Raw genomic sequence first — 17,944 nt, 5'->3', positions numbered from 1 at the left:
TTTCCAGCTTATCATCCTCGAAGGCAAGCCGCGTCCCAAATCATGTTCTTTCTCATCCTCCACAATATTCTTACCTTTTTCCTGGAGCTAAAACCATTCATGTTCCTGAACAAATAAATTATACCTCTTCTTTTCCAGCTATGTTTAGTCAGAATTTATTTAAATTTCCATTGTTATTGTGGTTTTAAATTCAATTCCATGTATGAGAAGTGACGCTAGAGCAACTGATAACTTATCAACTGCTGGATTGGTAAAATATATTAAAAGAATTGGTCAAAAGTGTAATAAAATCAGCTGATGTATTAAATTCATAATTATTGCTCTAACATTACATCTTTACAATGACTGGTAAGCACGAGTGGTACAATAATTTAAAAGTAAAAAAATATTTACTATGATAAAGTAAATCCCAACAGAGTTTTGTAAAACATGAGTCAATCTTAATGAGGAGTATTTATCACAAATTGAAGTTTTCATCCTGAAATTAATGGTAGTGGTAGGTTTTATTACATTCTCAGCCTGTTTGTAACGACTTTTTAATTGCATTTTTTGAGCCTTGGGGTTGGCTTCCCTTTCTTCCTTTTCCTTCTGCTTCTTTCCTCCATCTGCAGCAGAAGTTTCTCATCTTTCCATATCCTCCCTTTATCTCTCAGATTCTTTCCTGGACCCCCACAATCATTTCACCTACAGTACAGATGTTTTCTTCAGTCTGTTTATGTGTGCCGGCCCAGGAGAGGCAAGATATTGGAAGGTTCTGCAGATGTCTGACTTCCCAGCGAGGCCCCACAGCTGTAAAGTCTGTAATGAGCAAAACTCCAAAGCCTCTAGCTGATTGGCTGCATATTGAGTTACAGCGCAGAACAGATAGAGCTGATGTGTGCAGAGGAGGGAGGGCTAGAGGAAGAGTCAGTGATAGACAGAGCTGAGATAAGGAGAGGATGGTTAATTGGAGTAGATTGACAGGAAGGAAGAGAGAGAATTGAACAGAGGTGGAGTTAGAGGATGGTCATTATATATATATATGTGTGTGTGTATATATATATCTATATACATATATGTGTGTGTGTGCATCTAAGTGGGTGCCTGCAACTACAGACATATGCTTATCTGCATGAGTCTGTATTACACAGCAGGAGATGTGGAACCAATGGTTGATGAACATGTGGTTTCCACATCTTTCACTCCACTCCTCCTGTCATCTGGCATGATCCTGTCTCTTCTGATAAGTCTGTTAAAAGGAATCGGGTGATGAGACTTCTATGGGGGAAGTGGTGAAAAGAGGACAGCTAAGAAAATTGTCAAAACAGTTGTGCAACACTAGTTAGCATCTATTTCAAAGGGAAATGCAACTCATAGAGACCACAGTACAGACCATATGTAGGTACATCAGGAGTGAGTCTCCTAATTCTGCTGCTTGTCTTTCTGTCCACATCCATGTAAACATTCAGGCCAGGCACTGCAGTAGACATGTCTGCATTGGGCATGTTTCACAAAGGTATTGTTGGTAACATTAATGGAAAACATCACTTGCAAAGTGTACATGTTAAACTGGCTTAAATCCATTGTTGAAAGCTACTCTGATGCATTTTGTCAACACAGCTGAAAACAGTATCATGTGTCATGGACCTCTTGAAAGAAGTGATTGTAAAGTAATTATAAGACATTGGATCCATTAACTGATATGTTACACTGTCCTACTTACCTCATATTTTTGTCCAAACACTCACATAGCATTAAGCCACTTATGTGTGAGGTTAGAGGTTGGATTTGTGGGGGTTATTTCAACTGGACCTCTTAGTCATCAGCCAAAGTCATTGTGATCCCAGATTTAATTTGATTTCCGCATCTGTGAGACAATGACAATGATTATGCTTTCCTTTCTACAAAACCTCAAATGTCTCAGTTATTTCATTTTTTATTTCTCCCAAGACCAGAAAGTCAGCCCAGCTACAGAGAACGGAAATGCAGCCATAAAAATCCAAAAACGACTAATGGTTCAGTTTCCATTCCAAAGGAATTTCATTTACTTTACATCAAGAGTGTGCAGAGAGAGAGAGAGCGGGAAACAGAAAGAAGGCAGTCATAATTTCTCAGGCCTCTAAAATTACCATGTGGCCACGCAGAGATTGAGGCTGATAGATTTTGAGAAATGGAAAGTGAGAGGCATAGGGAAAGAAAAAGAAATAAGGAGAAAAGAGAGAGCGATATTTAGTATTGAGCTGTCTTGTCATTTGTCACTATCATTTAGTTGGTAATGTTTTTCCAATTTGGGGCTGTTTACCAGCAGGTGGAGGGTGAAAAAAATTGCAGATGAACAAAGTAAAAGTGGCTCTACTCCACATTTTCTCCTCTCCCTCTCTCCGTTCCTCCTCCTTTCCTCTCTCTTCTCTCTCCTTTTCTCCTTTTGTTGCACTCCCCCCTCCTCCTTTCCTTTGCTCCCTCTCTTCAGCGGAGTGCGCTGACTAGATGAAGGGGGGTTTTGCTCGTCCCCAGAGCATATCATATTAACATTTTATAAAATCAAGATTTCCTGCATTTAAATAGTTGTGGTTTCCCAACTGGTTCCAGTATCTCACAGGGGGAATTCAAACTTCCTTCCATTACTCTAAGTCAAATTGCTGCCTGCACTGTTTTTACATACAGTAGAATGGGAGCGTCAGAGTGATGGGAGGGCAGCTGAAAAGTGACAGATTCCTGGTGAGGCATCCACAGGTTCCCACCTGTAGAGGGCTCAAGTGATGAAGGGGTAGAGGGAGAGAGGAAGGTGACTCATTCTCACCTTCTTACTGCCGTGAGGTCCAGTTCTCTGAATCATAAGCAGGTGTCCTTACTGCTCTTTTTCCATCCCTCTCGTTCGTCTTCCCCTCCTTCTGCCTCTCTGTGGGGTTCTCAAGTCTGAGAAACAGGGAGTAAACACAGGAGCTATGATTCAGCCTGACCCCCGCTCAGGGGGGAGCAGCAGCAGGAGGAGGAGATACAGTATGTTAAAGTAGAGAACAACAGCTTGAGTTCAGCCTCAGCATACAGTAAAGAAAGTCTAACACAGTCTGTTCTTACGCATATTCACATTTGCTTTTAACCCACGCTAGTTTTTTTCAATATACAAATGTTTAAATTTGATCATCCACTTGCTTTTTGAAGCAGTTGCCCAAATTGCACTGGCTTTTTCAGACAAACATCACACCATCTGTTCCCCTGCTGTTGCTTTCGTGCATGGCACTGTGGGATAGCCTTTCATGTCCCAGCAGGGCTCTGTACTGCCACCAGACTGACTGCTGCCCTGCTGGACTGCAACCGATATCATAAAAGCTCTGTGGCCTGAGATGAACCAGCAACCTTCAGCCATAACCACTGCTACAGCTGTCTCTGTCATTGTTATTATTATGAGAAACACAGGTCCGCCATCAGCTTCACATCCACAGCGTGCCACTTTTTATTGATGCACACTTTTTCTCCAATTAGAAGAAATGTGCAACCTTTTGTTGGGAGTTAGAATCAGTGGGGAGTCAGTGGGGTATTTCACTTCAGAGCGACACACTGAACCAGAAAGAGTGAGAGTCTATTTTAGCCAAGATAACTATTATTTTAGTGGGACTGCGCTCAAGCAGACCTGCATTAGTCACAGCTAATGCACTATAAAAATAAAAGACTGTCCATGTGGTTAATTTGATCTGGAGTTCTTACACCTCATCCACCAAAACTCCAGTCCCTCTTTAAAAGTTTGGCATTAGAGAGGAAACAAAAAAAAAAAGCTGAGCACAAAGACCTCAGCATGGGCTTATTCTTGATTTTCCACACTGATTAATGTTAACGTATATTAGCCCACCTGAGACAGCATAGCAGGAGTCATTTTCAGAACAATTTTCATTACATCTCCTGAGTAAACATTTGCTCAAGCTGATGTCAATTCAATTTGTCTGCTGGCTGATAAGAAGTAGCTAGCAGTGGAATTTTTAGACATATAGGCATCAGTGAAATAACAGAAAACCTAATGACAGTGTTGATATTGTTAATAAAAGTAATGGCAGACAAGGCTGTGGATGTCAACAGCCGCAGCCTCAGAAGGAGCTCAGGGAGTCTTCAGTTGCGGAGACATATTTGAACTTTAGCACCGATCACACCTGGGTTGATCATGGAAATTGAAATCCGTTCTGTATGTTGTGTATTTGCTTTAATTTTCCTGCCTTTACTTAAAGTTTTTTAGAGACTGTGCTTGTTTAATTAGTCCCAGAAAAGTAAATCCATGAAGTCGTAGCTCAGCAGAAAGAGGCGGGTGACAAGGACGGAAATCAGATCTGTATATACATGATGCTTTTAACACGCCTGAATGTAAATATATTTGTAAACAGTTCTGAATATTTAAACTACTTGAAAAGTCTTCAACTTAGTTTTCCAGCCAATTTGAACCCCCTCCAAAATGAAACCTTGACTCAAAAATTAAGATAACATCTAAGATAATCCTTCGTCTGATACTTTCGAGCTGCCAGGCCGACTTTGTGGAGTGCTTCAGGGAAACACAGATCGGGACCATCAAGCCAAGGGAATGTCAGCTATTTAGGGTTACATATTGTTTATCAGATAAGGTACACACACACAATCAAGCAACGGAAACTGACACTGCCCAGACTGTATCATGCACTCACATACATACGCACACCTGTGTATACACATATGTATACACGAATATTGTCTTTCATACATGCAATTATACATAGTCGTCCTCCTGAACACATATATACAATTCATCTGACATATACACAGGTCCCTTCTCCTTCCAGAAGCCAGTGCCAGACGTCCAACTCAACATAGCTAAAACATTTATTTCATTCTTTTTTCTTTTTCCACCTTCCCTACAACATTCGTCGAATTGGTAATTGATTTCATCTCTACTCTCTTCCAAGGCCAAGACTGCAAGTCAAAGGGAACATGACGCAAATTCAACCGTGCAAATGTATTCCACTGTACCATATATGTACCTCACGTATTCATTTCTGTATGCTGTCATGTGTATAGAATATCACAGGTGAAAAAAAACATGGCTTGTGTTTTAGCAGCGCAGTTCTGGGAACTCTCTGTGGAGATTCAGTGAGTTTCCTCTTCGGTGGCTCAGTGTTGGGGTTGCGGGTGCACAACTCTGTCAGGTACAATTATGAGAACTTGATTCCAGGAAACCTGTGTGGCATTAAATACATGATGTAAGCTATGGTTACTTCATCCATCAGCCACACACATATGAATGAACAGACACATACTCACACTCTTTGTGCACAATCCTCCCCTCATGGATGCGTACACACCAACTTGTTGACAGTTGTGTGAGTTTGGTAATTGTACCATACCTCTGGTTAACTATTAGATGTTCACATACACATGTACACACACAAATGCACTCGCTCCTTACACACACACATACACACACATAAGTCTTACTGCCTGGCATCCTTCAGGTGTGCTCCTGAGAGCGCCCTGCCACTACTGATCCATCAGTAGCTGAGTTTTGCAGGTGGTCGAAGTAACCCGAGCACCTGGTTTAGTTCACACAGGAGCACCAGACACATTTATGCTAATTTTGGTTCAATCTGAGAGGAACGAATGGAGCCCTTACCGTCATCACATAATGTGAGAACACTCGCATAAGCTGATTATTATTCAGTGTGAGAAACAGCTCCAGGACTTCAATGTTAATGGCTGACTTGTAGCATACAGTTGCCGGGTGTTTAGTTATGCTGTGGTCATGCAGTGTTGTTATGGAGAGTTGTCGCCTTACTGCCTTGGTGGTCTGCGGTCAAAGTGTTGTCATTTTTTCCGACTAGACGAGAAAAAGTTTGGTTTGGTTTGGTCTGAAGTGTGTAAAATTCAAAATTGTAAAACAGACACCATGAAAAATCACTCACTCATTCTTTCTCCAAGGCAGGGATTCCCTGTGTCAGTAAAAGATCAATGCTTGATGATCAGCAGACCACTGCAGTTGCTTAATACTTTATGCGTAACTAGGGGATCCAGAGGACTCGAGTATACCTGTTGTGCAATAACAAAACTTTACAGGAATCCTACAGCAGATGAATAATCAGGGTTACACTGGGGGGGTTACAATAGTTTGTTTGGACTGCAGCCTTAGGTTTAAGTAATGAAAAACCGAGGGAAACAAAATATCCACTAGTGTCCATCTGAAGAGGAGACTAAGTTGTGAATACAAAACAGTCAGTAAATACTGTCATCCGATAGAGCAAAGCCAACAGCTACAGAAAGTGATCCAGTGATAGAGACAGTATCATTTCTACAACAAAGCCATACATACAGGTCCTCTGGCATGTTACTGATGAGTATTCAGATATATTCAACAGCAACAGTAACGGTTTGAGAAAGTGTTTCAGTAGAAAATTTGTTTCAGTAGTTGCAGAGCTCGCTGTAACCGTATAAGGCAACACAGAGGGATGTAACCAGGCACATTCATTATGCTGTGACTTTGGGTCCTCCTGAAGTCATCATGAAAGACATTTCCTCACATTCCCTCCAAGCTCCCAACTATCTGTGATTATTAAAATCTGTGTTCAGGAGTTGTCAGCAGATATTAGCTGTACTTGTACGTAGCTGGATTTTAGTAATTATTGACCAGTGTGAAGAGCTGTGCACTTTATTCACTGCGACTCTAGATGAGAGAGGAGAGAGGTTGTGTTTCTGGGATTTTCTGTCTCTCCTAATGCCGCCTGTACAAGAATGAAGCTACCACAACTGTTTAACACTTGATTAATTTGTTTGTCTAGATGCTTTAGCTGCTATGTAGTTCTCAACATTTATTAAGGACTTGACATTTTAGTTTCAAGTATTTCTGAGAGCACAAGGAATCGTTTATCATTTTGTCTTTAGGGCATCATAAAGTATTTTTTTGCAATTTGTGATTCTGTTATTTTTATTTATGTTGAGCTCCAAGGAAGGCAGCCAGAGAGAATTTGTCTCTTTCTCAAGGACACTAGAACAGGGCAGTCGCTTGTCATTCAGGGAACATGAACTTGAGTTAAAGGACACTAATTAATAATTATGTGGTGCTGCTCGACTTAAGAGGAATCAAGAGCATGTATAAAAAGAAAAAAATAAAATACAGTATTTGGGGGTTGCATATTTAAGATTTTTACTGTGACTTTCCTTCCAGGTACCATGCAGCCTTGAATACTGGGATGAGCTCCAGCAGGCCTTTGTTCCATACCGGGAGTTCAGCCTGTCAGAGAGCAGCGCCTGCCAGCTGCAGCTTCCCAGCCTCAGCCTCACCGACCAGCAGAAGGAGCTGGTGGCTTCAGATCTGTGGAGGATTGTGCTCAACAACAACGGAGAGGGAGGAGACGAGCAGAGGTGACAGAAAATTCTACATTTTATTTTGTTCTCTTTCTTTGTGCTTGTAGGTATCTGTGCATGTTGTGTGCATGTCTGTACACCCAACTCGGGTATCAGAGAGTATGTATGCCTACACACAGATATGTGTTTGGATCTACAGTACATATGCCGTCCAGTGTGAGGGAAAACAGAGAGAGAGAGAGTGCACCCAGGCCGCTGAGCACAAAGAGCTAGTAATGTGTCCCTCGCCCCACATCTGGTGTGCAGGAGCAGGGAGCGGGCTTGGAAGGCGTTCAGATTGGCCTAATGAGATTTCCCAGCACACCAAGTGCCTGTCAGGGCCCATCCGGATTCCTTCCTGCTTACCTTGAGTGTATCTAATCGAGGGGAAGCTCACGGGAAGCAACAGGAGTAAAGCCCCCTTTGGGTTGGCCAGGCCAGGCCAGGCCTGGGTTGGGCTGGGTTGAATTGGGATGGGATGGGATGGGTTGGACTGGGCCAGCCAAGCAGTGTAATAGCTCAGAGAGCATGCCTTTACTCCCTTTTTCTCGCTACCACCGCTTTCTCTCTTCATGTCTCTCATGTCTCACCCGGCATTCTGTTACATCTTCTGTGCTTCACCCATTTTTCTTTTCTCTCTGTCTTTTTCTCATTCTTTCCTCATCTTAATCTACTCCCCTCCTTTTTACTTCCTCTTGGGATTTAGGAAACTTTTAGTGGAAGAGAATTGCCAAGCCCACATTCTGTGCTGCTTAGACAGCTCCAGAGGAGCAGAAAGGGAAGAATAAGAAAACATGTAAGAGAAGAAACAGAGAAAAAACTCTGCAGAACCAGATACAGTGTAAAGCAAAATATACATCTGTGCTTCATTACAATCATACTCCAAACACTACATTTCCTTTATGTTTAAATTATTTGTCTTTTTTGATCAAAATTGATTCCCCTTTCCTTAGTCACTCGTTTCATCTGCCTTACTTTAGTTTCCACCAGAAAAATAACTTGGCTGCCCTGCCAACTGGAAGTAATGAAAATTGTCAACATATGATGCTTATCTTTTTAAGGAGCACTCTGCTGCACCAGCATTTTTCAGGTCTTGAGCGTTTCCTGCTGGAGTTTTTATAGTGGATCATGGTAGCAGCAAATTACAGAGCAAATGGTCATTCACTTCAATTACCTTCCATTCAACATCATCAACCATGACATGCAATTAATGGCTATGGAGAGATTCTCCTGGAAACTGTGACAGTAATAATGCACCTAAACTCACAGGCTCGGACAGCGAAGAGGCCCCCTCCACATCGTTGTCTCTTTTCATTTTTTTTTTTCTGAATAATTGTAGCGTTTGTCTAACTGCAGATTTTTGACAAGAATGTCACAGAGTTTGTAACTCGCTGGGCAAGAGACAAAAGCATTCAGCTACTAATAAGAATCAGACTATTCTAATTAGTCAGTAGAATTTTTGTGGCCATTATTCCACAGCTGTGCTATGGTTTTGATGTTACAAAACAACGTTTGATAAAATCAATAACCAAAAACTGTCAAATGGTGAATCACAGTCCTATATTACTAATTTTTCTGCATTATTATTTCCATATGAAATAATATTGTGCCTTCCGATTATGAAATAATAAATTTGCACTTTTCGTGTTATTTCACTTTCAGAAATATCTCTTCTGTAAATATTATCAGCTGTCTTGTTGTATGTGCTCTTCCCCTTCAGTTTGGATAGTGAGTGTGGGTCCCAGGTACCCTGCGATCAGCTGGTATCTCCAATGGCATTGGCAGCCTGCACCCGTGTGGACTCGTGCTTTGCACCCTGGTTTGTCTCTTCCCTGGGCATGTCCCTACAACTGGCACAGCTGGAAGTTCACCTCTGCCACCACCTAGAACAGCTGGGTACAGGTAGGATATGGAATACACAGTCACAAAGGTCCTCTCTGAGTTTGAATAGTATTAGGTTTATTAAGAAGAACTGTAACAGAGCTGTTAGAGAAAGTCACTTCAACTCTTAAATTTCAGAGCAAATGCTCATTCCCATCAATTGCCTTATATTCAACAACATAATAGCAATTAATTGTGGTTCACCTGGAAACTGTGACGATAATCGTCTACCTTCTAAAGGTCATTGATAATAATCTATAATAGCTTGTAATAGTCTTCTATTTGATGATTGTGTAACTTCTCAAAACGCACTTTATCTCACTGGCATTTATTTGTCTGATCTCTTCTGTAAAACCCACGGCTGTGCTCATATGCCTGAGATTTTTCTAATTCATGTATTTTATATTTGTTCTTTCTCCTGTAAAGCTGTTTGGATCCACTGTGTTGTGTTTAGAGTATTATGTTAATGAAGTTGGCTTGAGCTGACTTACACTCACTGCCCCAGATATCAATTATTCATTTTTATTTAACAATAATTAAGAGTCTGTTATCAGTCATGTTATGTTTATATGTAACATCCTGTCTTTAAGTAAAAATAATACATGTCATTCTTCTAGTTCCATCGCGACAACTTCGTCCCTTCCTGCCAGACAGGAAGTTACCTCAGGAACAGGAGTTCATGGTGATTGGTGCTCGGGAGCCAAGGGCATTCTTGCGCCAGTGGAGTAATGGACCACGTCACTGTCAGGAGTTCAGCTTTTCCACCCAGCTGGACTGCAAGCTGCTGGAATACCGAAACGTAACACACCTCCAGCTTCTCCAGCCTTGTACACTACAGGTAGAGCTCAGCTGTTTATTTTGGTTTTATGTCTGTCCAGATATTTTGATGTATAAAGCACTGATCAGGGAATGTGGGTAAAAATGTTAATTTAGACTGTGATTTCCTGTGTGTTTCAGGGCCAGGCTGCAGCCACTTGCTGCCCCCAGAACACCACATTGGATGTGAATGTGTTTGTGGACCCGGTCTTCCTCAACATCAGCCAGTATGCCATCCACACTGTGGACACTGCCGTGCACAGCTGGCAACAGGTGACAGAAAGTTCAATCTATTGAGACTGCCACACACTTTCTATTGAACCACACTTCAAAGAATACAGTAAAATATAAGGTCCATGAACTGATGTGCAAAAACAAGCTAATGATCAAATATTCATGTTGCTTTCAGAGCTTGGGAATAATGTAGCATGCTAGAGGTCCTGTAGGCTGAATATGTCCTTAAATTAATTTAACTTAAGCCAAATAGTGGATTTCCTACATGAAATGTACAGAGGCAACATCCAGGCAACTTTTCACTGCTACGAAAGGAAACACATTTCAAGTAATCAGTGATATGGTCACTTAAGTTGCAAAATATTGGAGGATGACTTGTTCACTTGTACGTTTAAGCAGTGGGATGCGATCAGACACGTAAGGGAACATGGGGTTTGCGCTGTTGTTTGAACGATGTTTGATATTTGAAGGCAGGGGCTAGTAAAACTGTAGAGGAAATCCTTTGAAATGTATGTACATTTAGAGAATATGCTGAAAGACGGCCCTCTGTCCCAGATGGAGTATCAGCTAAACAAACTCACAACAAAGTGGATTTTATGAGAACAGTTTTGGTTGTATGCCAGTGGTAATGCAGGATGGAACTGCCTCTCAGTTAGCTGTAAACTCTGACTAAGAGGATACAGTGTATCTGTTCTTGGGCGTCTATGGTCCTCGTCATCTCTCAGTTCTCAGCTCTCAGCACAGCCTCTGGTAGCCAGGATATTTGTGTGTGAAGTGATGCCCATAAAAACACGGTAAAACTTGAGTGGTTACACCTGCCAAGATTTCATCTGGCCCCTGTCCTCCACCCACTTGTCTACTGCACATGCACACAAATTCATTCACATACACACACACACACACACACACACACACACACACACACACACACACACAAACACTGGCCTCTCTGGCTTTGCATGCCCTATCATGGCTCTGCTCAGCTGTGGCTGTGCTGACTCATATATTGGCCTCTTGAGACGTGAGGTACTCTCATGGTTTTACATGCATGCAGAGTCTCACTGCCAGGTGAGAGAAAAATAATAGCTTATGATTTTGTAAAAACAGCTGTGGTCTTTTACCTGTGAAAAATAAAGCTGTATAGAAAATCTACTATAAAATAATAGCTCTGGCTCACAGATTAATACCTTTGTTTTCACTCAATGGCATCACTGACTCATCAAAAGCTCTAAACCAACCGTGTTGGTTGATGGGTCATATTTGACCCTTAGCTTCATCATTGCATCATTTAACACAAGCTAGTGAATGTTCCCTATTTCTACTGGTTAATTTAGCCATAAATAAGATTTTAGTGCGTCTGTGGTGTTGTAATGAAAGGTCATATTGCAGCTTTACTCAAGTGTTTTGGATATGTTATGCACACCAGGTATGCCTGGTGGGTTTTACCCAACATGCCAAGTGTGATTAGTGAGGTTATTCATTGCTTGTATGCTCTTAGCCAAGGCTTTCCTGATACTGATTGGATTCTATGTTTGGCTTTTTCAATGCCATCTTTGCCCAGTGTCTTGAGACCCAAAATAGAGGCATACGATGCACACACAGAATACCATTCTTCACTCATACACTACACAGTCACCTCTAAAACAGGCATGCTCACACTCGAACACAAACCCAGATTGGTGGATTTACATGCTCACTGGTATGGGATTGATTCATGGAATGATTAAGCCTGCTGTATTTTCTTGATTGGTCTAAACAGCAGCAGCCTTGTAACTTGTTCAGAACCTTTTATCTACCTCCAGCCTTCACCACTGTGCTGAACACAAGGGAAAAACACACCATAATTATAAGGCAAATGTGCTGCATGTGGATATGGTAGTTCTGGAAGAAGGGGTAGAGAGAGGTCAAGTACAAAAGGCTGATTCTTTAGGAAATGCTCTGCTTAAATATTTGGTCCATTTCACAGGAAGTTGTGAACATTTCAATCATGGAATATTGTTTCCCTTTTTGGTGTTTCACTGAAACACAATCTTGTATGTGGTGAACCTTGTATGGGTTCGATTAAGAACAAGCTGTCTGGTGGTGTAGTGCACTACAGGGATGGTTGTGAAGGCCGGCACCATTAGGCTGAAATATATCTTTGATCTGATGGAAGCTTACATTCCAGACACACACATCGTCCACACAGAGAAAAACTTGATCCTAATTGAAAATGTAATCAGAAATGTTAACAGGCTCTATCCTTCTGCAACAGAAGGATGTATCCTAACATGTGTAATTGTTCCAGTGATTTTCATGTTTCCTGGTGTCATGGCTGGCAGGCAGGCCTGTTATGATGTGGCCTGCAGGGTGAGCATTGAACTGTAGAGAAGAATCCTCAACTACCACACAATTGAAACCTCACAACCCAGGCATGGTCACACTAAACCACCACAACCAGAGCAGTTGGACCACTTTCAGATGAAAAAGCAATAAATAGAAATTAAAGACACTTCTTGGTGTATGGTTGTAATTTACACTTATATAGCCATAATCTGTTATAAAACACAGTTGCGGTCATGGTAACACGGACTGGTCTTGTGTCCATGATAACTTCACCATGACCTTTCTGGCAGCCTAATGGATTCTTATTAATAATTATTAGTTAATTAATGTGTATTCCATCTATTACAATACTCAGCATGCCACCAGTCCAGTAGTGTAAGACTAGGGTCAAATAAAACTTTAGTTATGCCCAAGAAGACTAAGCTAAAACTATTATATTGCACATTTTATAGATGGTTTCTTGGTTTTGAAGATGGAGGGAAAATGAATATAGAACAGCATTTTTATTTTATTTTTTGTCTCTTGCCTCCTCCTCTTCTTCTTGCACTCGATAGCCCCATATGGCCCCAACCTCAGCCCCCCACCACTTTAACCTCAGGCCCCATGCCTCCATTTTCATACACAGTCCCCAGCCCCACTTTCGATCTTTGCCCCCCCACTCCCCCACCAAGCTCCTAACCCCAGGGAAGTGGCTTTGGTGGAAAGCCACACAAAAGCCCAGTAGTATTTACACATTCTGCTTTCTCACAGAGCGTTCACAGGCTGTTACATGTGCAGTTGAGACAACAGAAATTTTCCTCATGTTATTTTTTTTCCCTTTTCTTCCCATGTTTAAATGATTCTCTGCTTCCCTTTGTAACTGGAAATAAAGTGACAGAGCGATCATGTTCCTGGTTGTAACAGATGTGTTAGCAGGGGTGATCTGTGGAGGAATATATAGCTGATTTTAGATCTGATTAGTATTTCATTGTGTCCCTTTTACAGGTTTCGCTATCGCCTCCATGGTGTTTTGTTTCATGTGTATTTCTCTTGCGTGGGTGTCGTTATTTACAATCTGTTTTCCAGACATTTTACTATACCTTGTCATGTATATGTGCGCCACTCTGCCATGCAGATCTGGGCAAGACTCCTGTGAAAACTAAAGCAAAAGTATCTGGATGGTTTAGGGAAATGGACGCTTTGATTCCTAGTAGTACTGCGTCTAACGATGAAGCTGTCATCTTCTGCTCTTTAACAAGGAAGACATGTTGACTTTTAAATATCTTTGTCTTAATATTTGTCCATTTAAAGTCCCAGTATAGACAGGGAGTGATCATGATTACTGCACGAAGCTTTTCTGATGTGTGTATCATGTTGCCTCATGAATCAGAGCAGAAAGACGATACCATCAAAGAGAGGGCTTAGCAATGGCATCTTAAGATGGCAGCAGGAAGTTTGTAAATCGCAGTGTTGGATTCAGAAGGGAGCAAAGATAGTGTTCCACTATAAAACTGGAAATGGATTTCAACCCACTGTCGCAGCTGTCCCATCTATATTTTGCTCTCTACCTCTCTCTCTCACACACATCTATCATCAAGTGTTCTTTTAATGGTGTAAACTATCCCATCCGTTTTCAATAGCATCAACAACCCCAGGACCCTGAACGTGCTTGGCAGTCAAACACTGAGCTTTTACTGCCAGCCTCTTTTAACCATCAACCATCAACCGCCCTGCCATTTAAAAGTATACAGCAAGCCGGGGTCCCTTTTTGTTGGGATAGTTGAGTAGTTATTGAGAAGCTGTCTGAACCTCAGTCATGTGTGTCAAGAGTCAGGGAGGGGTGTGCAGGAGAGATCCCATCAGGACCCGAGAGCCTTTGGAAAGAGCTCAAGTAAAACTTAAACATACACTTGCACCCACACACTCTCTGTCCAACTCACATAAAAACTCACACAAAATGTTCTGTTTTGAAATTATGTATTTGAATTCTTTCATGCAGGAGACTTGACACACACCCTCTCCCTGTTAAACCAGTGTTTTCAATAGTAGGCCAGTGAGCTCTTCTCTCTTGCATGCAAGGTGACGTGTGAGTGGACAGCATCCGTGTACAGCTCGCATGACTTGAGTTTCTGTGAGGCTGTCTCACTGACCTATTGCTGTAGGCGGGCCAGACTCAACCATATTGTTTTCTCCTAACAAGCCACAATATATTGATGACTCTTACTAACAGCAATGCACTCTTAGTGTTTCAAGCATTGAGAAAACTATGGGAAAAAATATGCACACACAGAGCCTCCATTTGAAATAGGCTGAAATCTGTGAGCCTGTTTATCTCTCTCAGCAACCAATTTATAGCTGCTCCAAGAAGGACATGAAAAAGTTGAGAGTTTGCTAAAGAGAGATGCCTCCTGGAGGTTTTATGTGGGACCAGGCAGCAGATTTGGCCCCCAAAGCCCAGTCTAAGCTGCTCCAGCCTGAATAACTGTCAGACTGTGATATGATTCACTCCCCTGTTGAGGTTGTGTTACTCCCACAGATGATATCACTCATCTCATTCTTCTACTGGCTGACAGCTGCACTACCAAGATATGCATTTTTAAGATTGAGAATACATAAATTGTTGACACCTGTATATGTGCTTAAACACACACTATATATATATATATATACTATACATTATACACCCACCATAAACACACACCTGGAAGTATTTGCTTATTCTTTTATTCACAAGCTGTCTTTCTCATGTCACCCTTCTTCTTTGTCCTTCTCCTCATCCACCCATACCTTCTACCTCAACCCCTCACCCGCATCTTTACTCTCAGAATGGGAACCCGGACGCTGAGGAGCTGGTCTACAGCCACTATGTGATCTGTAACGACACCCACGAAACGCTGCGTTTTGGCCAGGTGGACACAGATGAGAATGTGCTGCTGGCCAGCCTCCACAGCCACCAGTACAGCTGGAGATCCCACAAGTCCCCTCAGGTAGTGCACTCGCGCACACAGTACGTAGCCCAGGGCCTGGGAAATATCTGATGGTTCTCATCCTGTAGTGTAGGAGTTTTGAGTAGATACACACACAACTTAGCACTCATGTATAGTATGCACACAAAGGCATGAATGCACTCTCTCTACTGCACTCCCATCTCCACTACATCTACAGAATAGTGTGTTAACATGGTATTAACACACACAGAAACATATGGTACGTACATAAACTTTCACACACACCAGACCATGCAAGTGTTTACCCACATACACATGCACTGCATCTGAGCACACACCAATGTATAAAGAATGGCTTACACATACAAATCCATACTCACTGACTTTAGCAAATTCTGTCTACAGGCTCACAAAGGTATATACACACACCAGACACGCCGTGTGCAGCCGCCATCTTTGTGTTTCTGTAGCGCTCTCCGACAGTGCCCTGACAGCATTGTTAAAGAAGATTGATTATATTTAACCCTTTGTGGTTTTGAGGTTGAGTGGAGGGTGGGCTGGCGATCTGTGGCATATGTGTGTGTGTTTGGTGCGCACATGTTTCAAGACCCCCATGTGTTCCACGGAAAGTGAGACAGTCAAGCTTGAGAAAAGACATGGCCATAATTGCTCACAGTAAGTCAGTAAGTCAAGTTGTATTAATCACCGACCATGGTTAATCTTTGCTCTTACCTCACTCTCGCTTACACACACACACACACACACACACACACACACACACTTGAATAGTGGCAATCTGGCATATTGGCACAGTGGATACCACATCTCATTTTAGCACTGACTCAAAATGACCTCTGTATTCTTTGGATGTTTTGGAAGAAAGATGGTCTGAATGAGCCAAATATCATCATAGATGAAGAATGCGATTCCAAGATGGTTCTGTCATATGTTATTCCATTATGTGTTTGTGGTATATGAAATATGTGCTCTCAAGATGACCATGATTTGTGAAACTAGATAAATAAGAAATAGTGCAACTTTGCCAAAAACACTCAGCTAACTTACTGAGCTTGATGATAAAATGCCTGCCAATGTGTCCGCCTCAGCAAATTGTAGCACACACTCCTAATTACTTTTCAGGGTTATAAAAATAGTGACACTGATAAGAGAAAGGGTTGTATTTCTTTAATAGTTACTTGGTCCTGCAAGTGTGTTTTTGTAGCTCTTACAAATCAGTTTCCAGGCGGAGCCATAAGTGGTTGTGCTGTTTTGCTTAAGTCCCATGATGGCTTGGAGTGTCTAAAACAACTCTGATCATCACCAGCCATTGTTTCCCAGACCTCCTCACTCTCCTTAGCAACTTTTCCTCTTTCTGTTTGTGAGCATGTCCACTTCAACTGCAAGACCCTCCTCTTAACCTCTGGCCCGTTGCCTATTTTTCAGTTACATTGCCAAACTCACCTGCACTCAACACTTGATTCTTTAAGGCTGTCCATAAATTCTTTTTATACCAAAGATGTGAACTTAAAAGCTGAAATCTCGTACCACCCAGTCCTGTCCTCACCTCCCCTCATCTCCAAACCCTCTCCTATTATCTCCCTCTTTTTCCTCCACCAATGAGATACAATCTCAATTTACATAATTTCAATTTTCTCTTCAGTTGAATTTTGAAAAGCTATGGTAAACAACAGCTCACAGTCTCTCCAGACAGTGCCAGCGGGTTGATATGACATTTGTGTCCAGTCAACTCTGTCCTCACGCTGGTGAGTTGTCTGAGCTCCATTCATAATAATTACCAATTTATGTTCCCGCCCCCTTTTTTACATCCTCTCACCCCCTCCCTGCTCCCCTATACTGTAACACTTTTCAAGAATATCAGTAAACACCTTACAGTTTAGGATCCACGCTGCAATTAGCTCAGTTATACTGGGGATATGCTAATGCTATGAATAGTATTCTTTGTCTTTTCTTGCCATGCACTGTGGGGATCCACAAGACACAGGCCAAAACATTTCAGGCCACACACCCATAAGCCATAGTTTAGAAAACAGAGCTGTACAACATTTCCTTGTCCTTGGTTTAATCCAGGTCCCTCTTTATTCCTGATACCTCACCTCCATCAGGGGTGAGATCAGTCAGTCTCTGGCCTCCACACTGTTTTGGGGTCTCACTTGGACATTTATGCCTTTCTCTTAAGACTCTCCAACAACAGCACACAACCTCCCAGTGCTGTCCTTGTCTCTTTCTCAATCCCCCATAACATAGTCCTGAGCTCTGGTGTTCAAGACCATGTTGGCTGAGCTCATTATCCCTTCTCTGGCTTGTCCTAGTGCTGGCCTCCGCCAGCCTGTCCTGTTCTGTCTTGGACTCTGGCTAGATGGAGTTCTTCTTTTTAATCTCCGTTACACTCCAGTAAGTGCTGTCCTCACATT

At 42.0% G+C, this 17,944-nt stretch overlaps 1 protein-coding gene across 3 annotated transcripts in view; it reads left to right on the top strand.

Moving 5' to 3' along the window:
• vps13b (vacuolar protein sorting 13 homolog B) overlaps positions 1-17,944 on the top strand; it is a 322,674-nt gene that overhangs the window by 260,730 nt on the left and 44,000 nt on the right. For all 3 annotated transcript variants that reach the window (XM_087177216.1, XM_087177217.1, XM_023418652.2), the window contains exons 42-46: positions 7,151-7,347; positions 9,050-9,231; positions 9,828-10,048; positions 10,168-10,299; positions 15,390-15,551. In XM_087177216.1, the coding sequence (XP_087033342.1) occupies positions 7,151-7,347; positions 9,050-9,231; positions 9,828-10,048; positions 10,168-10,299; positions 15,390-15,551 (894 nt within the window). The remainder of the gene's footprint in view (positions 1-7,150; positions 7,348-9,049; positions 9,232-9,827; positions 10,049-10,167; positions 10,300-15,389; positions 15,552-17,944) is intronic.

This window comes from Seriola lalandi, unplaced genomic scaffold, assembly GCF_002814215.2.
Source record: "Seriola lalandi dorsalis isolate HSWRI2012SDOR001 ecotype SW California unplaced genomic scaffold, Sedor1 jcf7180002054583, whole genome shotgun sequence".
NCBI lineage: Eukaryota > Metazoa > Chordata > Actinopteri > Carangiformes > Carangidae > Seriola > Seriola lalandi.
Note: the sequence above shows the minus strand (reverse complement) of the source record. Positions and strands in the feature narration are given on the sequence as shown.